At 41.1% G+C, this 27,776-nt stretch overlaps 1 protein-coding gene across 4 annotated transcripts; it reads left to right on the forward strand.

The window, feature by feature from the left end:
- Nucleotides 1–36: 36 nt before the first annotated feature.
- LOC133279435 (heterogeneous nuclear ribonucleoprotein K-like) lies at nt 37–27,728 on the forward strand. 4 transcript variants are annotated; one of them, XM_061473143.1, is made up of 15 exons: nt 37–109; nt 2,377–2,456; nt 3,382–3,479; nt 6,697–6,753; nt 8,221–8,264; nt 9,024–9,096; nt 9,649–9,762; nt 10,872–11,000; nt 15,349–15,656; nt 16,003–16,057; nt 19,666–19,716; nt 26,033–26,054; nt 26,129–26,211; nt 26,632–26,801; nt 27,630–27,728. In XM_061473143.1, the coding sequence occupies exons 2-15, from the start codon at nt 2,408–2,410 to the stop codon at nt 27,658–27,660; spliced, it is 1,284 nt and encodes a 427-aa protein (XP_061329127.1). In that variant the 5' UTR covers nt 37–109; nt 2,377–2,407; the 3' UTR covers nt 27,661–27,728. The 4 variants fall into 4 exon arrangements, with proteins under 4 accessions (XP_061329127.1, XP_061329128.1, XP_061329130.1 ...); XM_061473144.1 differs by lacking the exon at nt 37–109 and adding an exon at nt 1,880–2,261 and having other exon boundaries at nt 26,144–26,211; XM_061473142.1 differs by lacking the exon at nt 37–109 and adding an exon at nt 1,885–2,261.
- The last annotated feature ends 48 nt before the right edge of the window (nt 27,729–27,776 follow it).

The raw sequence follows: 27,776 nt of genomic DNA on the forward strand, positions 1-27,776 counted from the left end.
TGGAGGCCATCTCTGTCCTGACAGGCAGCTGTCTTGCCCAATGGGGCTTCAGTAGGTCCCCACGAAGGGGAGGAGAGGAGGTGGCTGGGCCAGTCATTTGGAGGTGCTGGTAGGTGTATGTGTTGGTGATAGGAATTGTTCACTGTTTTCTCTTTCTTGCGTGGCGGGTGTAGGTAAGCGCGGCTTGTGCGCGTAGCTGATGGGGTGTGTTGTGTGCGTGCTGGGGGGCGGGGGGCTAAGGTGGGCTGAGGGAAGCGGAACTGCTGATCGCGCCCCTGTCGATGCTGCAGCGACGTAGTAACGTGGGGGGCCTGAGTCGTTGATAGGCCTCAGGATTTTTGTGGGTTCCCGCAGGGACAGCGCTCTTTCCTGCTGGCGGGGAGGGGGGTGCAGAATTGGGTCTGAGGACTGCTGTGTGGAGAAGGAGGGGGCCGGGAGTGACTCCTTAGCTAATGTAGAGTGGCTTGGCGCAACCTGCGGGCCCAAGGGGGCCTATCTGTTCTCAGGAGAAGGGCGAAAAGGGTGATCTGTGTCTCTGCTGGCAACCATCATACCTCGGCGACCTTATTGCGGGCACGGTGGCCCAAACGGTGCTGCCTCCGGAGTGGAGATGTGGTGAATGTCGGCTCCACTGTCGGATGTGTGCTAAATCCGGGTGAATGGGTATGGGGCAAGATTTTGGAATTATGGTGAGCAGAGAGGAAGAGGAGGGAGGGCGCTCTCAGCTCCTGCCTGTGCAGAAATAGCTGTGCCAAACCAACTGGGGAGCGCTCTAGCAGCAGGCCTTGCTTTTAGGGGCAATGGCGGAGTTCTTGTGGCGGCGCCGTTGCGGTCTGTCGGTCCCACTTGAGCTCGGGTGAGGGCCACCGAGTGCCTCCTTTGTGTCTATATGGGTAAAGCGGGAGAAATCTGGTGACCGCATGGTGGTCGTTTTTCGGCTCCCGGCTCCGCCTAGCAGTGGGTAGGCGCCATTACAACAGCCGCCATTTCTGCTAGTCCCCGCCACCGCGGAGGTTGGTTTCGGTCTGCGGGGGTTATATAACGTTGCCCCGTTCGCTCAGGGTATGAGCTGGGTTTCCGAGTGCTCTCCCTTAGTAGGCGGTGGAAGCCTAAAAACGTGCAGACCGAGCAGACCGTGGCAGTCCTGAGGGAGTAGGAGTGGACACGCGTCGTCGCCTCCTAGCTCTCTATTTATGTCTATGGCCGCTTTATCTTTTCTATGTTTGTAAAATCATTGCGTTAGTCAATTCTGTAAACTCGATTTACAAAACAGCACGGTAACTGAGTTTCTTGTCCTATATAATTAACGAGGTTGGAAGAGACCTTTAAGATCATAAAGTCCAACCATTACCCCAGGACTGCCAAGGCCACCACTAAACCATGTCACTGAGGGCCTCATGTACATGTTTTTTGAATACTTCCAGAATCCAAGGGGGGAAATGGCATTCTTTGGACGTTATCTGAGCAAGTGATTTTTTTTTTTAAGAGGTTAAACTGCAACGTTGGGTTTTTTTTTGCTTGGATTTGTAGTGTATTTTACAAATATTCTCATATAAACTTGAAAAAAATAAATATTGAAAGAGGTACCGGTTTCACAAAAGCAAAAAAGTTCAGCTGCTTTTGAGGTTCTTTGTGATTGTATGCAGAGGTTATACATAACTGCAGTGTGGTATTTTAAAATAATTTTTCTAGCTTGGCATGTATAATTTCTTTTTGTTCATTAGTTATAGTGAATGGAAGACATGATAATGTCTGCTAGTAGGTTGATAACTTATTAATTAATGCTGGTGATTATAACAATTTAAATGGTTTAAACAATAAGCAGATTGATATATAGTGTCTCTTAAAAAGGAAATTCAAGGTATGTATTATTATATAACATTATAAAGATGGGAATTGGATAATTGTTCACTTTAAATACCTGAAAATCGTTATCAGTAAACATGATTACTTAAAACTAACAAATATTGGAATATTGACCAAGTCCCTAATTGTTCAGACTGATTGTTTATCTGTAAGTTTACAGACTTTACTTCTTCTCTTAGTGATGTGTTTGGCCTTGTTATGTTTTCTCATTTATAAAGAAAAGCTTTGCAGCAAAAACTCGGGTCAAACCCTCATTTTCAGTTGTAGTGAGAATCAGACTCTGTAAGTGAACAGAGGGTATATGCTGTTTTCATAGGCTTCTGAAGCAGTAGGCTGCTGGATTTTGATCCTGCCCAGAACACTTGAGATTTGCTCTGCAAGCACATATAAAACTGGTAAGTTCTAGAAGGGGGTATATCTTTTTGGTTTTCCCTTCAGTATGATGTACAATTTGCACCCCACATGCATACCCAAAATAGGTGTACTGGCTCTTTTTTTGTTCTGCAACAGGTTTTATCTGCACACCTAAGAATAAAAGGTAATGGAGACTGAACAACAGGAGGAAACCTTTACCAACACAGAGACAAATGGTAATTTATTTAAAGGGCTCTTTTATGGGGGTTGGGACACCTTTTTAAGTCTTGGCATTTCCAGTTATTTCAGAATGCTTTAACTGTATCAAATGTTTATAATTGCAGTATTTTTGCATTTAATTTTTTATTTTTTAAGTGCGCTGTATGGTTTTACATGGGTTTTGTATGACGTACTTTTTTTTCTGTGAGGGCATTTTAGACATGGCATAAGTGACTCAAAGCTGTAACTAAGGATTTGAAAATATTTAATAGCTAAATACTCATTGCTCGTCTGGACTGTGATCATGTAAAAATACTGTCAGGCATATCTATTAATATATTTTATTCATTGCATTCCTTTGAAGGAATGTATATATATGTGAAATATCTTTATTAGCTAAATGAATTTTATTTTTTTTTTTGGACGTAATTAGTGAAGAAGAGCTAGGGCATTAGCATTGAGTTGATTCATGCAAGTTTTGCAGAACTATTTGAAATACTGCTTTTCTGTTGTTCCACCAGTATTTTATGTTGTTCCACCAGTATTTTAGTACTGGACAAACTACTTTTGGTCTTTCAGGCTTTAATATTTTCCCAATCATAAAAGAAATACTAGGTAGGTGATTCAGTGCTGATTTAAACAACATGTTGTAAATTTTTCACTAAGTTTGCAAAATTCTCATTTCAACTGTAGTTGATAGATTTAGAATGAGTCTTCAATAATGAATTGAAATGTACACTGATGAAGTAAAAACCTTTTCCTGTGCTACAGATTCTCAGGGTAGATGTCGGAAGTTAGCATTGGGCTAATAGGAGGGAATGCTTCATTAGGAATACAGTGCCTTAGCTTGATATACAATTTTATTGTGCCTTAGAAAGTTAAGTATATTTTTGTGTCCATCCATCCTGTTTTTCCCCCCTCCCTCCATGGACCCGTCTACAGGCAAACGCCCTGCAGAAGATATGGAGGAAGAACAGGCCTTCAAAAGATCTCGGAATACAGATGAGATGGTCGAGTTGCGCATCCTGCTTCAAAGCAAAGTATGCTTTTTCAGTATTGCAGTGTTCTTGCTCATACTTAAGACAGTGGTGACAAAATGTATGTTGTGGTGTATGTTTATAAAGAGTGTATGCTTTATTTAAAATAATTTGGGAATATTTGTAAGTCTGTGTGAATGATAGTAGTGTATTGTGATGATATTATGTTCACTAATTTTTCTAAGGATTAGTCTTTAATGATCTATGGGACTACTTTGATTTTTTTTTTTTTTTTTTTTTAAAGGAGTACTAATTGAAACAATAGGAATTATAAGCCACTTGTGTTTGAGTGGAACATATTTGTTCCCAGGGGAAAGACTGTGTATTACTCCTTAGAGAACGATCAGCTTATGATTTTAAATTAAACATGAAAGAAAAGTTGAGGACTTCCTCAGGATTTTGGTAATTTTCACAGGTTTGCTAAATCTATGCACATCAACAGGAGGAAATATGGGAGCAATGTTTCAGGGATTGCAATCACTTCACTGACTAGTATAAATTGTCACAGTAAAATTGCTATTTACAAATCTTTTTCAGTGTTTCCAGTCACTACATGTGTTTGTACTGTCTGAAGTAACTCAATCTTTTGTGTCAGGGCAGGGGAATGTTACCTTAACTCTGAATGAATTGTCAAATTATGTAGTACCGCAAAATGTTTGTGGTGGTGTTAGCATCATGTGTGAACTGCGTAATGAAAGTGATAAATTTGCCTGTAGTTCTTGAAATAGCCTGCTAAAGATAGAATCGTGGAATCTTAGAACTGTTGTTCTAGTTATATCTTCACAGCTAGTCATAAAGAATCATTCACTGTCTCATTGCAGCATTGTTACAGATTAACTGTAAATTGTCTTTTTGCAACTTAAAGGACTATTGCCTTGTGCTCTGAAACTATTTCCAAGGCATTTTGACTTGTTAAAATCATAGAACAGTTAGGGTTGGAAAGGACCTTAAGATCATCTAGTTCCAACCCCCCTGCAATGGGCAGGGACACCTCCCACTAAACCATGCCACCCAAGGCTCTGTCCAACCTGGCCTTGAACACCCCCAGGGATGGAGCATTCATAATTTCCCTGGGCAGCCCATTCCAGTGCCTCACCACCCTAGCAGTAAAGAACTTCCCCCGTTTAAGTTTTAACCCATTACCCCTTGTCCTATCACTACAGTCTCTAATGAATAGTCCCTCCCCAGCATCCTTGTAGGCCCACTTCAGATACTGGAAGGCTGCTATGAGGTCTCCACACAGCCTTCTCCAGGCTGAACAGCCCCAGCTTTCTTAGCTTCTCTTCACGTGGGAGATGCTGCAGCCTCCAGAACATTTTTGTGGCCCTCCTCTGGACTTCATCTAACAGTTCCATGTCCTTTTTATGTTGAGGACACCAGAACTGTACACAATAATCCAAGTGAAGTTTCATGAGATCAGAGTAGAGGGGCAGGATTGCCTCCTTCGACCTGCTGGTCACGCTCCTTTTGCTGCAGCCCAGGATATGGTTGGCTTGCTGGGCTGTGAGTGCACACTGGTGGCTCATGTTCATTTTCTCATCAACCAACACCCCCAAGTCCTCTGCTGGGCTGCTCTGAATTTCTTCTCCACCCAACCTGTAGCAGTGCCTGGGATTGCTCCGACCTAGGTATAGGGCCTTGCACTTTGCTTTGTTGAACTTCATGAGGTTTGCATTGGCTCACCTCACAAGCGTGTTGAGGTCCTGCTGGATGGCATTCCTTCCCTCCAGCGTATCAACCGAACCACACAGCTTGGTGTCTGGCAAACTTGCTGGGGGTGCACTCAATCCCACTGTCCATGTCACCAACAAAGATGTTGAATGAGATCAGTCCCAACACCGATCCCTGAGGAACGCTGCTCGTTACTGGTCTCCAGCTGGACATTGAGCTGGACAACTCTTTGCGTGTGGCTATCCAGCCAGGTCTTTATCCACCAAGTGGTCCATCCATCAAATTGATGTCTCTGCAATTTAGAGACAAGGATATCATGTGGGACATTGTTGAATGCTTTGCACAAGTCCAGGTAGATGACATCAACTGCTCTACTCCGTCCATCAGTTCTGTAGTCCCATCATAGAAGGCCACCAAATTGGTCAGGCAGGATTTCCCCGTAGTGAAGCTATGCTGACTGTCATCGAGCACCTTGTTGTTTTTCATGTGCCTTAGCATGCCTTCCAGGAGAATCTGCTCCAAGATTTTACCAGGCACAGAGGTGAGACTGTCTGGTCTGTAATTCCCCGGGATCATCCATTTTCTCCTTCTTGAAAATGGGGGTTATATTTCATTTTTTCCAATCTTTGGGAACTTCACCTGAGTTCCATGATTTTTCAAATATGATGGCCAGTGGCTTAGCAACTTCATTTGCCAGCTCCTTCGGGACCCTCAGATGGATTCCATCAGGTCCCATGGACTTGTGTACGTTCAGGTTCTTAAGATGGTCTCAAATTAGATCATCTCCTACAGTGGGCCTAGGGTCTTCATTCTCCCAGTCCCTGCGTTTGCCTTCCAGGACTTGGGTGGTGTGGTCAGAGCATGTAGTTTTACGATTGCCCCTCTTGAATATCTGAGTTTATTCCTCTTGATTTTAGCAACTGGTGAATAGGGATTCTTTATTTTCATAGAATAGTTAGGTTTGGAAAGGACCTTAAGGTCATCTAGTTCCAATCCCCCTGTTATGGGCAGGGACACCTTGCACTGTTGGCTTTACATGCTTCAGACTGTGCCTACTTGAGTGGTCAGTTGGGTTACCTAGGTTTAAATCAAAAGTAGCATTTGAAATTATCAAATGTGTGGAGTGTAAAAGTGAAATTTATAGATATTAAATAGGAAAATCCTTTACCTACATAATATGCATGGAATCCCATACGGTATTTTTCCAGTCGTAGTCTAACTATGAGACAGTTTTAACACAGGCAGAATTGCCTAGAAACTTAAATTTTAAATGGTAATAATATTATTGGGTATTTTTATCTCTTTCCAAAGTTAAATGCTAAGAGCTGTTTTGACACACCACCTTCCCCACCTCCCCCCGCCTCTCGTGGTAAAACCATATCAGTTTGTGTTTTGATTTAATTTGAACCTTTCAGAAGCAAAACAAGCTTTACCCCTAAATGCACCTCACAAGGTAATGCTGAAATAGATGCATTGGTTTTGGTCTTCAGTTCAAAAATGTAGTCTGTGCTGTATTAAAATAATGTAATTTCTGATAACTATTTTCCAGAATGCTGGAGCAGTGATTGGAAAAGGTGGCAAAAATATTAAGGCACTTCGTACAGATGTGAGTATATACAAGTTTGAATTAATTTAACACCAATTCTATCAGAGCACTGCATTGAAAAATTGATTGCATACATTTCTAGAAAATGAGAAATTCAAATCTAGATAACAATAATCTATAAATCATTTATAATAATTGCTAGAAGAGAGAACTTTGTTTTCCATTTGTGTTGTAATTAAAACCCAGCTTAAATTATGTGGGAAGGGAGGCTTATGTTAAATCTCTTTGCTTTCAAACAGGGTTCTTCTAAATTACGCACTTCAAATAAGTTAACATTTCTAATTAGAAATATTGTAAAAGCTTAAAATTTTTAACCATACCTTTTTCCATATGTGTAAATTGGTTATAGTACTACTGAAAACTATTGCAGGTGGCTGGTTTAATCCAGTGATGGAGGACTTCTTAAACTTCCTTTAAAAAAAAAAAAAACAAACCAAAACCAAAAAAAAACCAAAAAAAAAACAATAAACCCCAACAACAAAAAAAATGGTCCTTTTGTTCTTACTTTAACAGCTTGAACATAAAGCACAAAGACATTCATGTTAAGGTTGCATGGTTTAATTATGAGTGTAGAACAGTAAAGAAACATTTTATTCTGTTACTCGGAAGCATTTTGAAATGGTCATGACTTATTTACTTATTCATATTTTATAGGGAGTTGACTCTTGTGATTAGATGTGTTCAGGATAAATGTTATGTATTTATAAAACTTAGCAATGCTTCTTAAATTCCATTTGTTTACACTCCTGTAGCATCAGCTACAAATCAGAAAATTTTTTCAAGCAAGACTGTTCAACATGTTATTTGCTAATATATCATTACAGAATCGGTTCCATCTAAGTTCACAAACTGTACTAACTGGAATTGAGGTTTAAGCTGAAATGGTCCGGAATCATACATACACTTTCTAACTTTGACAGCTAGTGTGTTTATTTTAAGTCTAGATGGTTTAATTGTTCTGGAATACAAGATTTCCCAACTTGCCCAAGGTTTCAGTAATATGGATCTCAACAGTTTTTGTGGCTACATTCATGAGCCAGCCTGCTACTGAAACATCAGTATGTTAAAAAAGTAGTTTAGTCAGATTAAGTAACTCATTATCCGTACTGTTAAGTCACAGTCAGTGTAGCAGTCCGTTATTGTGTTAGTCTTCAGAATAACGTAAGCTTGTTTCGTTAGCTGAGAGTAATGAGTATAGTTTAAATTAAATTAAAATTCATTGCTTTTCCGCCTTTTCCCTCTCCTTGTTTTTTTGGCCATATATCTCCGTTACCCATGTACTGGATCGACTTGCCCCTGCGTTGCCCACCATGACGTTGGCCCATCTGTCCCTGAACGCTAACGTGAAAACCCTGGTTGGCTATGCCCAAAAATGTGCCCATTGCCAAATGGGTGCCATACTTGACAACTTCTGGTTGAATGCCCATGCCCAATGCCAACATCCACGAACGCCAATGACCAATGCAGTACAATGCAAGTGTTTCAGTCCCAGACAGCAGTGGCCCTGAGCGGTATGTCCCAACAGTTTATGCATTGCTGCCTGATTAGAAAGAGAGAAATGTATCTTATTACCTTTTATATAATTAAATAGTATCTCCTTATAGACAGTGTATTGTTTTGGTGGTGGGTTTGTTTTGTTTGTGTTTTTTTTTTCAGGAGTCTCTTGCTCTTTGTGGTCCACCTTGCTCCCCCTAATATTGTTCATAATTATTTCTGATGGAATACTATAGTTCACTTTCCTTTGCTTCTCGTTTGTGTTATGTTTTTGTTTGGAGGTTGTTTTGTTCCCTCCCTGTATTTTTGGTCCTTTTCTGCAGAGCCCATTAGTAATCTAATTTCCAACCAGTCTTTCAACCTTACTCCAGATATAATGTTGACCACTTGCATATCCCCACTTTTTCTACAAGAAGGTGTGCCATTTTTACCAATGTAATACTAGGGTATACTAAATTAGTGGTGGTGGAGAACATGAATATTCACTTCTACTTTCAGTTCTGCTTGGATTTCTTGCCCAGTTAATTTGAGCCTTCCAAAAGCTCTTGCTTGCTCATGTTCTCTCGTTCTTTCTGCAAGACCTACCTAACCTTACATTCATCATGCGTATATGTTGGGCATAAACAAAGATGCATGTGTTGTAAATCCAGTGAACAGGTTTACTTTAAATGGAGAATATTAATTGTAAATTATTCTGTGTAGTCAATCTTGTTAGAATTTTGTGTATGATTATGAATACTAAACTTCTACTTTTCTGACACTATGGCCTCTAACAGCATCTTGAGTATAAGTGCAGATACAGAGACAATTGGAGAAATCTTGAAGAAGATTATCCCTACTTTAGAAGAGGTATGTGCCTTAGGTTTGTTTCTTCTTTAGAAGTATAAATTTAGAGTTTAAAACAAGATAATTGCATATGATTGTTGTGTGCCTATATCTCTCAAACTGTGTTGGCTTTTGTTTGTTTGTTTTAATGGAGATAATCTCTTCTTCGAACATAGTATTTGGAAGTCTTTCCTTCAAAACACCTGTCTCTTGGCTTATTTAGTCTTCAGTTTGAAGTAGCCGTATTGTAATTTCCATCCTGCCTTGGATTTTTAAGCAAGTGTGTTGTGCTGTTTGTTACCTTAAAATTTTATACAATAATAATGATAAAAGAAATAAGGAAAACTAATTTGACATCACCTCATGTTGAGGCAAAGTACTTAAATAGGTGTGATTCTGTCATAGCAAATACTGCATTACAGTTCAGCAGCAAATTAAGTTAAACCAGGATGCTTGGAGAAAAAAGCTTAACAACACCCTTGCCCCCAACTAGAATTTTGATGCTTTCAATTTTACCTTCCCCCCCCCCCCCCCGACTAATATTTTATTCTTTCCTTGTATGTATCTTTCTTACAGTATCAACACTACAAAGGTAGTGACTTTGACTGTGAATTAAGGCTTCTAATTCACCAAAGTCTAGCAGGAGGAATTATTGGTGTCAAGGGTGCTAAAATCAAAGAACTCAGAGAGGTACCATTTCCTGTTCTGTTCACATTCTACTTTTATTCTATAAACAGATTAGGGTTTTGTGTTCATAAATGGTGAGTGTAAGCATCATATGTGCAGTAATTCCTTCAGAACATATTTCATATACAATTTATGTGTTCTGAGATCAGAGTTACTTATTACAATTTTCTTGCAAAAGTCAGAAATAAAGTGGCTGTTGGTAATAGAGCCTAGGACTTAATAAAGCTTTTAAACATATTAACAGTAATCTTGATAAATAAAGGATATTTTTTTAAAAGGCCATTCATCACTTCTTCTGAAATGAACTGCTGAATGATGACTATATTGGTGGTGTTGGGCATGGAAAATGGTTTAGTGCGGATGAATTTCCATAAACTCTAAAAATGGTAATTTAATAGCTGTTTGAATGCTGCTATAAAAAGTTAGCATGGGGTGGGGTTTTAAGTTCTGCTTCCTCGAAGACCACTGTTTCCTTTGTGAAGGACTATTCCTTATGAAGGAGTCATGTTTTGTTCTTCAAAGCTAGTGGTCTCTGAATCTAGAGTGTTGATTTCTTTTACTGGCATTGTGTCGAAGGCAATTAAAGGTCATTTAAGGTGTAAGCTACTATTTGTGTGGACTGAATAAGGCAAGATGACTAGACATAATCCTGGCAAAGCTGTTGTCTTGCGTCCAAAGCATGTTTTTATGACATATGGAGGCTTATAGAACCCATAAGCTTATAATAGATATCTGGTCCTTTTGCTAATATTTGATTTAAATGACCATGTAGATGATCCGTAACTGAAAGGATAAAAATTTTTTTCATGTTCACTAGCTTTTCATGCAAACTGATGTCATTGCAGGTCTTAAAAAAATATAATATCCAAAGATTAAATTTGTTGCAAGAACTAGGAAGCAGGCATTCATTTAAAATGTCTTCAAGTTTAATGGTTTGGTTTGTTTGTTTCTTTTAAAATGTTATAGTCTGTATCTTACTCATTTTGTTTTCATTAAGTTTACAAAATTGTGTTGAATTCCTTCTTTTGAAGATTGGTTTGTTTGTTTTGTTACTTTTTTTTTGCTGTTGTTTTGTTGTTGTTGTTTTTTGTTGTGTTTTTTTTTTCCAACAGAACACTCAGACCACCATTAAGCTCTTCCAAGAGTGTTGTCCTCATTCCACTGATAGAGTGGTGCTTATTGGTGGAAAACCTGATAGAGTTGTGGAATGTATAAAGATTATCTTGGATCTTATCTCTGAGGTAATGTCTTAAATTTATTCTTTCATTGGTATTCATGAAAGTTGGGATTATTTGCAAGAAAAATTTTATCTTTCCATTTATATTTTGAATTCAGTGCTGCCTCTTCAGTAACAAAATAAGTGTTAGACTGTTATCACCCTTGAAATTACTCCTCTTTCCTAGAACTGGGGTGTAACTTATCAGAGATGGAAGCCATTTTAGGTACCTGTGGGCTGTTAGTCATGCTTCATATATAAGTAAAATGAAGAAATTTTAAATTGGGGTGGAAGTGAGACAAATGTATGTGCATCAGTAATATCCATGCTTGCCTTGTCAGCATTGAGAAATAATAGAATCATAGAATAGTTAGGGCTGGAAAGGACCTTAAGATCTCTAGTTCCAACCCCCCTGCCATGGGCAGGGACACCTCGCTTTAAGCCATGTTACCCAAGACTCCATCCACCCTGGCCTTGAACACTACCAGGGAAGGAACATTAACAACTTCCTCGGACAACCTGTTCCAGTGCCTCACCACCCTCACAGAGAAGAAATTCTTCCTTATATCTAACCCAAATTTCCCCTGTTTAAGTTTTAACCCATTACTCCTTGTCCTATCATCACAGTCCCTAATGAAGAGTCCCTCCCCAGCATCCTTGTAGTCTCCCTTCAGATACTGGAAGGCTGCTATGAGGTCTCCATGCAGCCTTCTCTTCTCCAAGCTGAACAGCCCCAACTTTCTCAGCCTATCTTCATACGGGACTTGCTAGAGTTACAGTCCCCTGATCATCTTTGTGGCCCTCCTCTGGACTTGCTCCAACAGTTCCATGTCCTTTTTATGTTGAGGACACCAGAAGGGCACACAGTACTCCAAGTGAGGTCTCACGAGAGCAGAGTAGAGGGGCAGGATCACCTCCTTTGACCTGCTGGTCACACTCCTTTTAATACAGCCCAGGATACGGTTGGCTTTCTGGGTTGCAAGTGCACACTGGTGGCTCATGTTCATTTTCTCATCAACCAACACCCCCAAGTCCTTCTCTGCAGGGCTGCTCTGAATCTCATCTCCACTCAACCTGTAGCTGTGCTTGGGATTGCCCCGACTGAGGTGTAGCAGCTTGCACTTGGCATGGTTAAACTTCATGAGGTTGGCATCAGCCCACCTCACAAGCATGTCAAGTTCTCTCTGGATGGCATCCCTTCCCTCCAGTGTATCAGCCAAACCACACAGCTTGGTGTCTTTGGCAAACTTGCTGGGGGTGCACTCAATCCCATTGACCATGTCACCGACAAACATGTTGAACAAGACTGGTCCCAACACCGATCCCTGAGGAACACCTCTCGTTACTGGTCTCCAGCTGGACTTTGAGCCATTGACCACAACTCTTTGTGTGCAGCCGTGCAGCCAGTTCTTTATCCACCGAGTGGTCCACCTATCAAATTGATGTCTCTCCAATTTAGAGACAAGGATGTCATGTGGGACAGTGTTAAACGCTTTGCACAAGTCCAGGTAGATAATGTCAACTGCTCTACCCCTGTCCATCGGTTCCGTAGCCCCATCATAGAAGGCCACCAAATTGTTCAGGCAGGATTTTCCCTTAGTGAAATCATTTTGGCTGTCACCAACCACCTTGTTGTTTTTCATGTGCCTTAGCATGCTTTCCAAGAGAATCTGCTCCAAGATTTTGCCAGGCACAGAGGTGAGACTAACTGGTATTTAATTCCCTGAGTCTTGCGTTTTCCCCTTCTTGAAAATGGGGGTTTTGTTACCCTTTTTCCAGTTGTTGGGAACTTCACCTGAATGCCAAGGTTTTTTCAAATATGATGGACAGTAGCTTAGCAACCTCATTTGCCATCTCTTTTGGGACCCTCAGATGGATTTCATCAGGTCCCATGGACTTGTACACATTGAGGTTTTTAAGAAGATCTTGAACCAAATCCTCTCCTACATTGGGCCTAAAGTTTTCGTTCTCGCAGTTTCTGCATCTGTCTTCCAAGTCTTGTGCAGTGTGGATAGAATATTTGCCAGTGAAGACTGAGGCAAAGAAGTCATTGAGAACCTCAGCCTTCTACAAATCCTGTGTAGCCAGTTCTCCTGATAGCTTCTGGAGAGGGCCCACATGGTCCCTAGTCTGTCTTTTGTTCGCTTCATATCTATAGAAGCCCTTCCTGTTATCTCTCGCATCTCTTGCCATATTTAATTCTAACTAGTCTTTACCTTTCCTGACCTGGTCCCTAGCTTCACGGACAATATCCTTGTATTCTTCCCAGGCTGCCTGTCCTCGCTTCCACCTTTTATAAGCTTCTTTTTTCTCTTCTAAGTTTCTTCAGTGGCAACTTATACATCCATGTAGTTTTCCTGGCCCTCCTGACACATTTCCTTCTAGTCAGGTTGCAACGCTCCTGAGCTTGCAGCAGGTGATCCTTGAATATCAGCCAGCAGTCTTGGGCCCCCCTGCCCTCTATGGCTTTATCCCATGGGACCTTACTAAGGAATTTCCTGAAGAGGCCAAAGTCTTCTCTCTTGAAGTCCAGGGCAGTGAGCTTGCTGCATGCCCTTCTCACTACCCTGAGGATCTCAAACTCAATCATCTCATGATTGTTACAGCCACGGCTGCCCTGGAGCATCACATTTCTAACTAGCCCCTCCGTGTTAGTGAGCATGAGGTCAAGTATGACACCTCTCCTTTTTGTCTCTATTACTTGCAAGAGGAAGTTGTCTTCCACACAATCAAGGAGCCTCCTGAACTTCTTGTACCAGGTCATGCCCTCCTTCCAACAGCTATGAGGATGTTTGAAGTCCCCCAAAAGGACAAGGGCCTGTGTGCGTGAGGCTCCTCCTATCTGTCTATAGAATGCTTCATCCACAGAGTCCTCCTGATCAGGCAGTCTGTAGCAGATCCCCAGAGTAATGTCTCCATTGCTCTTCTCCCTTTGATACTGACCCACAAGCTCTTTGTTGGCTAATCACCTGTCCCCAGAGAGTTCCATACTTTGCAGCTTTTCACTGACAAAAATAGCTACTCTCCCTCACTGTCTGCCGGGTCTGTCTTTTCTAAAGAGCCTATAACCTTCCCTTTCAACACTCCAGTCATAGGATCCATCCCACCATGTTTCTGTGTTGCCAGTGATATATCCCTTTACACATCTCTAATTTCTCTTGTTTATTCCCCGTACTATGGGTGTTTGTATAAAGGCATCTGAGCTGTGTTCCAAATAAAGCTGACTCATTGGCTGGAGTAGCTGAAATATCTCTGCATGGCTCTAAGCATTTATTACAGGTGCTAGTAACTGACTGAGAGTGTTGGGATGGATTGATATCCCCCTCTCCACCAACGCATCTAGTTTAAAGCTGCCTTGACCAGCCTGGCAAGTCTCCTACCAAAGCAACTTTGTCAGACCAGCTTCACCAGCCTCCAGTAGACCTGGCCTCCCAAATTGAGTCCCATGTTCTAAACCAAACCCCTGACTATGGCACCACCATTCTTACCATTTCTTAACCTGCCAAATCTGCCTGGCCTTTTTGAAGTCCTCCCCTTTAACCTGGAGGATTGATGAAGAAATTATCTGAGCCCCAAAGCCCCTAATCACCTCTCCCAGGGCTCTGTAGTCCTTAATGTTCTCCAGACTACTGCTATCTGTCTTGTTAGCACCCACATAGATCGCTAGAAGTGAGAAACAGGAGGATTTACAAGATCAGGCAGCCTCTCTGCAACATCCTTTGTCCCAGCCCCTGGTAGGCCACACACCTCCCTTGAGACTGGGTCAGGCTGACAGATGTGTGCCTCTATGCCTTTCAAAACAGTCACCTACTGCTCTGACCTGCCACTTTTTCCTGGAGGCACTAGTAGTTATCCTTTCTAATGGTGGCATCAGGTGGTTGCTCATTTGGTAAGGTGTGAGTTTCCTCATTAGCCCCCTGCAGAACTGCAAAGCTGTTCTGGGTGGTTATGTCAGATTTTAGAGGAACCCCCTTGCTTTTAATTGTCCTCTTCCTCCTTTTTTTGTGTTTTCTGTTACTAGCTTCCAACTTCCTGGATTAATGCCCTCCTTTCCTGTATGTGGTTTGATGGACACTTGTGGCTCCTCCACAGTTTGGGCCTGGGGCAAGCAGTCCAGCTCCCTGTCAGTTTCCCTGACGTATTAGCTTACTGATAGTCTCCTGCAGTTCAGCCACCTGCTGCAGTAGTACCTCCACCAGGGCACATTGAGTGTAGCCCTGCCCATTATGCACCCTTGCCTCAAGAGATCAATTCAGAACATATAAATTTATATTCATTTGATATAGTGATTTAATGTAATTTTAACAGTCAGTGCTAACTGGGGGGACCGGTGTTGTTGGTTTTGGGTTTTTTTTTTTGTGTGTGTGTCTTAGTCTCCAATTAAAGGACGGGCCCAGCCTTATGATCCCAATTTCTATGATGAAACATATGACTATGGTGGCTTCACAATGATGTTTGATGATAGAAGGGGACGTCCAGTAGGCTTTCCAATGCGTGGAAGAGGTGGTTTTGATCGAATGCCTCCTGGTCGTGGTGGACGACCCATGCCTCCATCAAGACGAGATTATGATGATATGAGCCCTCGCAGAGGACCTCCACCGCCTCCACCAGGTCATGGTGGCAGAGGTGGCAGCAGAGCTCGTAATCTTCCTCTTCCTCCTCCACCACCTCCTCGTGGCGGGTAAGTTGCATAAATGCATTGTACAAAACTTAAGTTGATTAAAATTTGCTGAATTGTTCTTCTGTTGCCAGGACTTGTTTCACATTCCATGTTGGTAGTGATTATGCAGGATTGAGTGTATATTGCACCAGAGAATTTCAAAGAGTATTTGAATTCAGTTATTTCTGCAGTGTAACAGTCTTATCAGGACTTCAGTCAGTAGTTTTGTAACTTTATTTTATGTTATTCAGAACTTGGCTAAAGCATTCAGAAATTTATAGCTGTGTGCAAATAATGAAAACTTGAATTAGATTATATAAACTAGTTTATAACTTGAGTCATGTGCTGTTGCTTTTTCTCATTTTAGAGATCTTATGTCTTATGACCGAAGGGGTAGAGCTGGAGACCGTTATGATGGAATGGTAAGAGTTAAAATTCATATTGTTTTGTTTAGTTAGCACTTCAAATAGCTGAGGAAACTGTTCTTGAATACATACATTTAAGTATGGAGCATGTGTGCTTCTGGTAAACTTTGATACTGCCAAAATTTTTTGGCCATACAAATGGTTCTTCTGAGATGATGACTGTTTGGGGTGTGAAGGGTATTTGGGATGTGATCTGCTGTGTAGGTTTGGTTTGTGGGGCTTGGTTATTTGAGTTTTGGTTGTAGTTTTTTTCTTGGTTGGTTCTCCCTGACTTCTATTGGCAATGGAATAAGTGTTGGTGGAGCACAGTCCCTGCAGGTTTTATTACATGGACCTTCTTTTAAACTTTTTAATTGGGATGACAGAAATAGGAGTCGGGAGGCTTTTCAGATCAAGAAAGCATGTCAAAACAATATTTTCCAACAGATGTTAGCAGGATTGAGAGAACATGAATAATATTTATAAAGAGCTCTAGCTAGCCTGGCAGATGATGACTTTTTCAAATCAGTTCTTGTCTTTATGCCAATTTCTGTGTCTGAAAAAAAAATATCTACTGTAATTCAAAATGTTTTGGAGCCAGGGCCACTGATAAGTTGAATTTTAAATTAAATTAGGTATATTCAACCACGTTGGGGGGTTGGGAGAATTAAAAAAGGCCTGAGGATACTCTTCCATGTTGTACTCTGAAATGTGACTTCCTGGTAGTCATGGGCTGTTGTACCCACTTTCCTGGGAAGAGAAATCATAGGCATCTTGGAGGTAAATCTTTGATTAATAATCTTTATTTCTTCTCTGGTTTTGTTTGGTACATTCCTTAAAATGACAGGTTAGGTGGGTTTGGGGATCTTTTGTTTTGCTTGTTTGGTGGTGGTTTTTTGTTTTGTTTTGTTTGTTTTTCATTTGTTTAAATGAATGGAATAGGAAAAAGTTGAGGAGCTGTGGAATGGGCTACCTAAATGAGGTTTACACACTGCCTCCTTCTGGGAGGAAGAGGCAGTTGCTTCCAGTAATGCACACTGGATGTACATGTTACAAGAATGTCAAAATATATTGAAAGGAAAGACACTTAAAATTGCTAAAAATGAGCAAAAAAGCCCTATTTCCCCCTCCCCCAGAAAAAAAACACAAACCACAAAACAACACCAAAACCACTGTTGCCTATGCTACTCTGGATCTTAAGAAACTAGAAGACTTATGTACTATACCTCTAAGATCCTTTGTGTTTTCAGAGCTCAGTTTTTGTATTTTCGCATTTGCAGCTAGTAAAACCAGTGTTGGCATATAAAACAGAACAGCCTGCCCTTTGATTTTTTCGGTTGAATGGAATCTTTAGCTTGGGAAATAGTGTGTTTTAGTTCTGTTCCATTTTAATTTAAAATAGAAAATCGATTTGAATTCTGTTTAGTCTGACTTTGGACAGGTTGAACTTGGCTTTCTTGACATTAGTTTCTACAAATAAGTGGGAGTCATCTCTGTTCATTTTCCATACAGCTTTGGCTGCTTTATGCACAAGTTTCATAGCCTGTCTACAATGAGGCAAAGACAAATTGTATTTAATTTCTAGTTTTAACTAGCCATAATCACAGTATCCTTAACTGTATAAACAGATGAGAAGTCTTTCCATGGGTTGAGAGGCTTAAGATGGAAGTATTATCATGCCAGAAATATAAGGTGGTCTTGCTACTATGCATTTCCTATAGAAACCATTCTCTAGCAAAATGTTTAAACTTGGAGTAAACTGACATTGATGTAGTTTATAAAGTACGGCATGGGAAATGCTACTTTGAGAGAGCAGAATGACCTTTTACATAAATCTATTAAAAGGCAAGAATAGATTCTCTTTTCAGGCCAAAATCTTGGAGATGTTGAATCTACGGAAATCCTAATTTTATGCTGGTTCTCTTCTCTGCTAAAGGTAGAAAAGTTCAGTAGTTCAAGACCTGTGGGGTAGTGAACCAAGATTGGATGGTGAAACTTGAATTTTCTGAGATGTGACGATATTGACAGCCTTAATTCTAAGATGGGAGTGGGAAAAAATATTTTTATAGATATGTAAAAATCTCTATTCTGAGGCATTTTACTGATGGACATACATGCATTGTTTCTCTTATTACAGAGGTATATATTTTAGCCTGTAACTACTCCAAATCTAATGGCTATTTTGATAGCTGAGGAAGCATGAGTATGTTTCCACTATTTCTTTAACACTCCCATCCCCATGGGTGCTTTAGATATACAAATACACAAAAGCATACCAGGGTGGAGAAGGGCATATAAAGCCATTTAATCCCCCTCCTCTTTTAATAGTCAGTTCCTTTGCTTTCAAAGTATCTTTAAATTTGAGTTAATTGAGAACTAAATCAGAATGTCTGTTTAAGAATAGTGTTTTTTGCTTATTCAAATGATTCCTATTTCTAGATATTTCTTAACATCATATATGATTCCATGTGTTATACACATCTGTATAAGCACTTCAATAAAGGTACATGCGCTAAAAATATTAAAAGTGCTTCATGTTTAAGGCATTAGGGAGCATGTAAAAAAATCAATGAAGATGTTTGTCACATTTATCTATATAAATACTAAAAAAAAAAATTTCAATCTTCTAGGCCAGTCCCTTTAAAACAGGGGAAAGTTACAGTAAGGATTTTGCTGTCAGTTAATATTGCATGTGTATTCTTTCTAGATACAAAAGTCAATAAATTCTTATCAGTACTATGCCCTTTGTCTTATCCAATCAGCGTTTCGTTTGGTTTCTATTTCATTTCCTTTGGTTACCAGTACTAGCTAGCACAAATGAGTCTGTAGATAAGAAAATTCTGTTATGTATCTTAAAATACTAGGTGCAGGATAATTTGGGAACTGTTTTAAATGAGCATTTATATATAATGTGTTATTCATGTTGTGTTGCGTGTTTTAACCCAGCAAAGGCTTTTGCCTTAATAGTAATTTAAAGTAAATTAGAAACTAGTTTGTTTTCAAATATAATTAGGCAGTAGTAGATTATTAGTTTAGCCTAGTGGCTTATATGAGGTATTTGGAAATAATAAGATGAGAAGCCATGTCCTTCCTGCTTGACTTGCTGTTGACATAAATATATCAGTGACAATTACTTTTTTATTAAATTCCTTTTCTGGTGTGTGTTTTGTTTTGTGGGTTTTTTTGGGTTTTGGGGGGGGTGGGGAGGTGTTTTTGATTGTTTTTAAATGCATGAGAGAAATAGAAGGCTTTGGTATCTGAGAGTAGTAGCATCTTCTAGTATATAGTAGTTTTAGTACTCAGAGGTGTTTAAAAAAAAAAAACTGTTCACCATTTGTTTTCCCCTTAGCTGTCTGATGCTCTTTGTAAGAGGAAAATTGTTTACAGCACAGAAACAAGGAAGATATGACCAGTTACAGTTCTCTTGCAGTGAAAGTAAAAAGGAGTTAATCTTGTAACTGGTCAATATCATGTACTTTTGAGACTTTGTAGTATTTTAAATAGTGCAGGAAAATGTATCTCTATATTGGTATGTGTTTCCTTGCCAAGTTAGCTGTAAGCTTCGATGACATGGACTTAATTTAGATTTATTTCCTCTTTTCCTCCTATTACGTTGTGTCTGGAAGATGATGCAGTGTCATGTGGATGCCTGCGATGACATGCAGCCACCAGAGTTGGTGAGTGTGCTCATGCTTTTATTTGACTGGTTTAATAGTTGATTTTTGAGAAAAATCATTTTAATTGGTTAAGTGATAACTGGAATTTCTTGAGATTGAATGTAGTCAATGGCAGTTTGCATCTATTGAAAAATCCCTGAAGCTGGTCTCCTAACTCATGTTATTGGCAGTTTGTCCTGAACAATGAATCCTATGCAGGTAGCTAATGTTCCACAATGAAAGTATGCAGCAGCACAGCTAAGAGAAGTTTTTGTTGTATTGCCTCTTTTGTACCCTATTTTTAGCATTCTAAGTTGTAGTTCACTGTAACTCTTGCTTTTCAAAACTCTGTAGGTGCATCTATATACAAATGTTTTATGTTAACTTCATGTTATGTTTTCTCCTGTTTGAAATAAGGAATGTTGAAAATAATTCTTATAGTTGTAGATAAACTATTATGTGTTACTTATCCAAATATTTGAAAGTATTCCATTTGATTTGTGTTTATCAGGCTTCTTAGGGGGTTCAGGAAGGAAAGTTCAAAAGGTGTCAGCAACTGTTCATGCCATCTGGAAGATGGCAAAGTGCTGCCAAATACTAAATTTTAGTTCCTAGCTTACATGACCACTACAGTTTTAATTACTCATTTGCTGTCTTGTAGTCTGGGGAGGAGAATCAGCAGAAAGGGTCAAGAAAAGGATTGCTCACTGAAGCAAGTTAGCCTGAAAAAGGGTTTCCCTGTGCAAAATATCAGCAGAAATAGGCAGAAGAGTATGCGTGTGGAATAATGCAGATAGTTCTGATCTACCTCTGAATTAATATCTAAGCAGTGTCCTTTATTTTGTATTTTGCACTCCACTATGAGCTCTATTATGTTGTATTATGGTCCGTATTGCTAAGCAATATGATTACACAATACGGGTTGCTTGCAACTAGATGAACAATTTTTTTCTGAATAGCTACTGTTTTGATGCTGTTTCAAAAAGCTAGCAGGCAAATACTTTTTTGGACAAAGTTGTTGCATTGCAACATCTGCAAACAAGTAATTCACATAAATTCCTGTCTATCAGTGATAAAAATTGAATTCTAGAGAAATGTGCACATCTAGTCTCTGCTTCTACAGGAAGATATTAAAATGGGTGTTTGCGTATTTAGAGGTCATTGGATGAAATTAAGTACTTGATATCAAGTGCCAGTCTACAAATCTTGAACATAAAACACTCAGGGGTGCTGCACTGTAGTGATTTGAATTTGGTATGTGGTAGTTTTAGTAGAATAGATGTAATTAGTGTAATAGAATAGTATGGGTTGGAAGGGACTTTCAAATGTCATCTAGTCCAACCCCCCTGCAAAGAGCAGGGGCATCTTCAACTAGATCAGGTTGTCCAGAACCACATCCAGCCTGGCCTCGAATGTCTCCAGGAATGGCACATCTACTATACCTCTCTGGGCAACCTGTGCCAGTGTTTTACCACCTTCCTTATAAATTTCTTCCCTGCATCTAGCCTGAATCTCCCCTCTTTTAGCTTAAAACCATCACCCCGTGTCTTATCACAACAGGCCCTGCTAAAAAGTCTCACCCCATTTTTCTTACAGGCCCCTTTTAAGTACTAAAAGGTCACAATAAGGTCTCCCTGGAGTTTTCTTCAGGCTGAACAACCCCAACTCTCTCAGCCGCTCCTCATAGGAGAGGTGCTCCATCCCTCTGATTTTTGTGGCCCTCTGGACCTTCTCCAACATGTCCATATCTTTACTGTACTGAGGACTCCAGGGCTAGATGCAGTACTTCAGGTGGGGTCTCACCAGAGCAAAGTAGATGGGAAGAATCGCCTCCCTTGACCTGCTGACCACGCTTCTTTGGATGCAGCCCAAGATATGATTGGCCTTCTGGGCTGCAAGTGCAAATTGCCAGCTCATGTCCAGTCTTTCATCCATGAATACCCCTAAGTCAGGGGTACTGTCAATCCCTTCATCCCCCAGCCTGTATTTGATACTAGAGGTTGCCCCAACACAGGTGCAGGACCCTGCACTTGGCCTCTTTGAACCTCATAAGGTTTCCATGGACCCGCTTCTTGAGCTTGTCCAAGTCCCTCTAGATGGCATCCTGTCCCTTGGACATTTCAACTGCATCACTCAGCTTGGTGTCATCTGCAAATTTGCTGATGGTGTACTCAATCCCACTATGTTATTGAAGATTTTAAAGAGTACTGGTCCCAGTACAGACCCTTAAGGGCTGTCACTTGTCACTGGTGTCCATCCAGACATTGAGCTATTGACTGCTACCTTCTGGATGCAGTCATCCAGCCAGTTCCTCATCCACTGAACAGCCCACCCATCTGTCGTGGTTTAAACCCAGTCAGGCAACTTGTTCACTCACTCCCAGTGAGTGGTGCCGGGCTGGCAACAATCGAGGGCCCCCCCCCAGGGCTCTCCCCTTCCCTGCTCTCGAAGGAATGGGGAGGAGGATCGAAAAGGTGCAACTCCTACGGGTTGAGACAAGAACAGTCCAGCAACCAATGTACACCACAAATCACCACCGCTACTACCAACAACAACAATGATAAGAGAAAATAACAAGGGAAGAGAATACAGTACCACTGGCCAAGAAACGAGTCCCACCCGGAAGCCCGTGTGCTTCCCGGTAACTCCCAATTACCCCCCACCCCGGGCATGACATGCTGTGGTATGGAATACCTCCTTGGCTAGCCTGGGTCAGGCGCCCCGTCTCTGCTTCCTCCTGGCTTCCCCTCCTCCCTGGCAGAGCATGAGCCTCACAAAGTCCTTGGTCAGGGTAAACATCACTTAGCAACAACCAAAAACATCGGCTTCACCAACAGTGTTCCCAGGCTGGAAGTCAAAACACAGCACTGCACCAGCTACCACGAAGGAGAAACATGACTGCTACTGCTGAACCCAGGACACCATCAAATGCAAGTCTCTCCAGTTTAGAGAGAAGGATGTTGTAGGGGGACTGTGTCAAAGGCTTTTCAGAAGTCCAGATAGACAACATCCATAGCCCTTCCTTTGTCCACTGATGTAGTTACTCCATCATAGAAGGCCACTAGGTTGGTTAGGCAGGACTTGCCTTTGGTGAGGCTATGCTGGCTGTTTCAAATTTCCTCCCTGTCCTTCATGTGGCTTAGCATAGCTCCTAGGAGGATCGGTTCCATGATCTTCCCAGGCACAGAGGTGAGGCTGACAGGTCAGTAGTTCCTGGGGTCCTCCTTTCTAGCCTTTTTAAAAATGGGTGTGATGTTGCCCTTTTTCCAGTCACCAGGGACTTCACCTGACTGCCATGACTTCTCAAATATCATGGAGAGTGGCTTGGCAACTACATAAGCCAATTCCCTCAGCACTCTGGGATGGATCTCATCAGATCCCATAGATTTGTGTATGTTCAGGGTCCTCAAATGGTCACAGACCTGATCTTTACTTAGTGGGAGGGACTTTTCTCCCCCAGTTCCCACCCTGCAGTTCATCTGCTCAAGAGGTGTGGGGAGAGAGCCTGCCAGTGAAGATTGAGGCAGAAATGTTGAGTACCTCAGCCTTCTTGTCCACTGTTACCAGTTTACCAGTCTTGCTCATTGGGGGGCCGGGGGGAGGGGCACACTTTCTTTGACCTCCCTCTTCTGGTTGACATACCCGTAGAACCTTTTTGTTGTTCTTTGCATCCCTTGCCAAGTTCAGCTCCAGCTGTGCCTTGGCCTTCCTGACCCCATCTCTGCACAACTGGGCAGTGTTCCTATACTCTTCCCAGGATACCTGTCCCTGCTCCCACTGCTTGTGCATTTCCCACTGCCTTGCCCTTTTGTTTGATCAGCAGTTCTTGACTCAGCCATGCCAGCTTCTTGCCTTCTTTACTCAATTTCTTCCACTGTGGGATGGTGAGCTCTTGTGCTCTGTGGAAAGTGTCCTTGAAGATCTGCCATGTCTGTTCTGCTCCCTTCTTCCTGAGGGCTGTTTCTCAGGGGGTCCTATTGACTAACTTCTTGAAGAGCTGGAAGTTGTCTTTTCTGAAATTCAAGGTCCTGACTACTTTTTGCCTGTCTCGCCTCCCTTAGGACTGTGAACTCCACAAGTGCATGATTACTGCAGCCCAGGATGCTTCCTGTTTTGATGTCACTAATTAGTTCACTTGCATTGGTGACCATCAGGTGCATTATCTCATCCCCCCTGGTAGGGCTGTCTGTTACCTGGTTTAAGAAGGTATCCTCAGTGCACTCCAGGAGTCTCTTGGATTGACTACAGCTCGCTGTGCTACTTGTCCTGCTAGGGGACTTCAACCACCCTGACCCCTGCTGGAAAAGAGCCTGAGAGTGCGATACCTCTTATAGCTGGAGTAAGAAGGCTTCATCAGTAGTCTCCCTCTGATTGGGCAGCCTGTAATAGACACCAACCACAAGGTTCCCTTTGCCTTGATCTCTCATTTTTACCCATCAGCTCTCAACCTGGCTGTAGCTATTCTTCAGAGACAACTCTTAATGCTCTGCCCATCTCTTGATGTAGAGGGCAACCCCACCACCCTTCCTTCCTCGCCTATCCCTTCTAAATAGCTGTCGTGGTTTAAACCCAGTCAGGCAACTCGTTCACTCACTCCCCCCCTTCTTTCCCTCCCCCTACTCCCAGAGGGATGGAGAGGAGAATCGAAAAGAATGCAACTCCCACAGGTTGAGATAAGAACAGTTTAGTAACTAAGGTATAACACAAATCACTACTGCTACCACCAATAATAACAATGCTAAAGGAAATAACAAGGGAAGAGGATACAACATCTTGCCACCAGCCGACCGATAACTCGCCCCCCAGCCCGACCAAGCACTGACCGATACCTCCTCCAACCCTGCAGTCCTAGCCCTTCTGGGTAACTCCCCGTTACATCCTGGGCATGACATGCTGTGGTATATGATACCTCTTCGGTCAGTTTGGGTCAGGTGTCCTGTCTCTGCTTCCTCCTGGCTTCCCCTCCTCCCTGGCAGAGCATGGGGCTCACAAAGTCCTTGGCTAGACCAAAACATCAGGCCGAAAGTCAAAACACAGCACTGCACCGGCTACCAAGAAGGAGAAAAATGGCTGCTACTGCTGAACCCAGGACAATAGCCTGTAGCCATTGAAAGCCACACTCCAGTCATGGGATTTGTCTCACTAAGTTTCAGTAATGGCCAGCAGGTCGTTGCTTTCTAGCTTGATGGCGGCTTCCAACTCCCTGTTTGTTTCCCATGCTGCATGCATTGGTGTAGAAGCACTTCAGCTGGGCTGCTGGCCTTGTCTCCTTAGAGGAGCACCTCTTGATTCCTCTGAAGTGTTTCACTGGTGTTTCCCTGTTGGCTCCTATTTCCTCAGGTGCCCCTTCCTTATCTCTGTAAGATTTCAAGTGTGCTCCAGTGTTACCAACATGTCTTGGAGCCATTGGCCTGATGGTCCTCAGTAGCACCCTGCCCCTCTAACCTTGGTATCTCATCCCACGCCTTGTCATGGGTGAGCTTGATATTGCCCCCCTTCCTCCATCATGTCTAGTTTAAAGCTCTGTTAATGAGCCCCACTAGCTCATGAGCAAAGACCCTCTTCCTCCTTTGAAAAAGGTGAATCCTATCTGACATCAGCAATCCTGGTGCTGCATAGGCCATCCTATTATAAAAAAAAAAAAAAAAACAACAACAAAAAAAAAAAACCAAAACAAAATTGTGGCAGTGACACCACTGATGGAGCCATGTACTAATGGACTGGGTCTGTCTATTTCTTCTAATGTTGTGGTCCACAGCTGTAGAGGGGAGAAAATAACCTGTCATGATTGTCATTTCTAAGATACAAAACATTGTAGCATAGTCTGAATGAAGAGACCAATTATGAAGTTAGGGTTTACTCTGTTTTTCTTCAAGATAGAGTAGGAGGGCTGATGTTTACCAGGTAAACATCTTGTCTCAAACTAAGACTTTAATTTCTACTCAGCTGTATAGGTAGTAGTAATAAGGCTGAACTCTGATCTTTTGATTTGAATGTCAGTTTAGTCCAAGAGTCAGGACTTTCTGCATTAATAGCTGTTTACCAGCGGAATTGGTAAGGTTGCTTGGTAAGCTGGTATGTCTGGATCTTGATGACTTAGAGGTTTTAACAGAACAGGCTAAGAGGTTGTCATTGGAGATTCCTTACTTCCTTCCCCCTCCCCCCTTGTTCTTGATCTGCTTTATTCCACAGTTCACAGTTTGCCTTTAATAAGGTTCTGGGTTAGGATTTTTGCATAAAATAAGCTCAAAGTTAATAGTATGATACTTGAAATGAAAATATGTTAATGATCATGGCTATCTGCTATTTAAGGGTTTTCTTTCTCTTTTTCTTATAGTTTGAGGGTGGCTCTGGATATGGTAAGTTTTTATAGAGAATTTTGACATACGTTTCATTTAGCTAGTAAGAGGCTTGATGCATACGTTTAAATCAGACTATTCTTACACAGGGGGCCGTGGTTCATATGGAGATCTTGGTGGACCCATTATCACAACACAAGTAACGATTCCCAAAGATGTAAGTGCAGCTGACTTGCTTTCTACTTATGTATAAATAAATGTCACAGCCTTTTCTCAGGCTATGTAAGTAAATCAAAAGTATTTGGGATGCTTGACAGGTGCTTTTAATGTACAGCAAGTGTTTCTAAATCACCAAAAGATTATTCTTAAAGATGTTTTCTTCTTCACTTTAGAGATGTACTGAACTTGTTATTCAGTAATAGAGATGGTCTACATAACTTGTTTTTACAAATAAGCTTCTGGTTCTTCCAGCTCTATCCCCCCTGTGTTTATATAATAAACATTATAGAAGATGTTTTGAGGCTGTAAGAGGAAGCTTTCATTGTAACTGTTTAAATTGATGGAAGCTACTTGAACAGTACTGTGTTTCTGCAGAGAAAGTTCTATCAAGAAATTAATGCTTTATTTTTTCCCCTAGCTGGCAGGATCTATTATTGGAAAGGGAGGCCAGCGAATCAAACAAATACGTCATGAGTCAGGAGCTTCAATCAAAATTGATGAACCACTAGAAGGCTCAGAAGATCGAATAATAACAATTACAGGAACACAGGACCAGATACAAAATGCTCAGTATTTACTGCAGAACAGGCAAGTTGAAGCTTAACACTGTTCTTGCCGTCAATTTTAAACTGACTTTCCTACTACTACATTCTAAGGCTGTTCTCCTCTGCAATATAGTTTTCAGAAGGCAGGATTTAAGTAACTATTGAACCTAACTTCTTAGGGGTAGTATTGCCTTGAGTCTCCTCTTTTCTCTGTTATAAGTAAAATGAAGTTGCCCTCAAAACTAATCTTGATGGAAAACACTTTAACCAAGCTGTCCTGGTGAAAAATTCTTTTCACCAGAAGAAGAAAAAAAAAAAAGTAATAAATTACTTAGAACCTGTAGAAAATATAGAAGATTTCAATGGACATTGGTCTAGTTCTGTGTGGAAGACTAGTGATTTTGTTGTTTTTACATAACTTAACTGACAACAAATTACAGTCTGCCATATGGCACAGACCATGCCTCTACAGACCAAGTTGAAATCAGTTTGTGCTGTTATGCAGCTTTCATACCTTGCTGGCATTGCTTTCTCTTCTGGCAAATATTAACAATTTTGAACTTAGTTGGCTTAATTTTGCTTAAATAACATGTTGGCTATCATAGCATTTGTTAACGTTTAACTTGAATGCTTGGCTTTTGGTTACTAATATTTAAATATGCTTAAAATTATATGCCTGTAATTATTAGCTTTTTTTTTTTTACTTTTAAATATAGGAATTTGTAGTTTAAGAATACCGTTGTGAATACTGATGCAAGATGTATGGTCAATCATTCTAATACATGCTTTTTTTTTCTTTTTCTTTTATAGTGTGAAGCAATATGCAGATGTTGAAGGATTCTAATGCAAGATTATTTTTTCTTTTTTATAGTGTGAAGCAGTATTCTGGAAAGTTTTTCTAAGACTAGTGAAGATCTGAAGGAGTCCTGCACTTTTTTTTTTTCCCCTAAAAAAAAATTATTTTTTTTTTCCTCTCAAATACCTTCTTCTGTTTAAAAAGCCAACATTCCTCTGCTTC

The sequence above is a fragment of the Pezoporus flaviventris genome, unplaced genomic scaffold (assembly GCF_033815535.1).
Source record: "Pezoporus flaviventris isolate CSIRO_AGI_PZ_B2104156 unplaced genomic scaffold, CSIRO_AGI_Pfla_v1 ptg000077l, whole genome shotgun sequence".
In the NCBI taxonomy this organism is placed as follows: domain Eukaryota; kingdom Metazoa; phylum Chordata; class Aves; order Psittaciformes; family Psittacidae; genus Pezoporus; species Pezoporus flaviventris.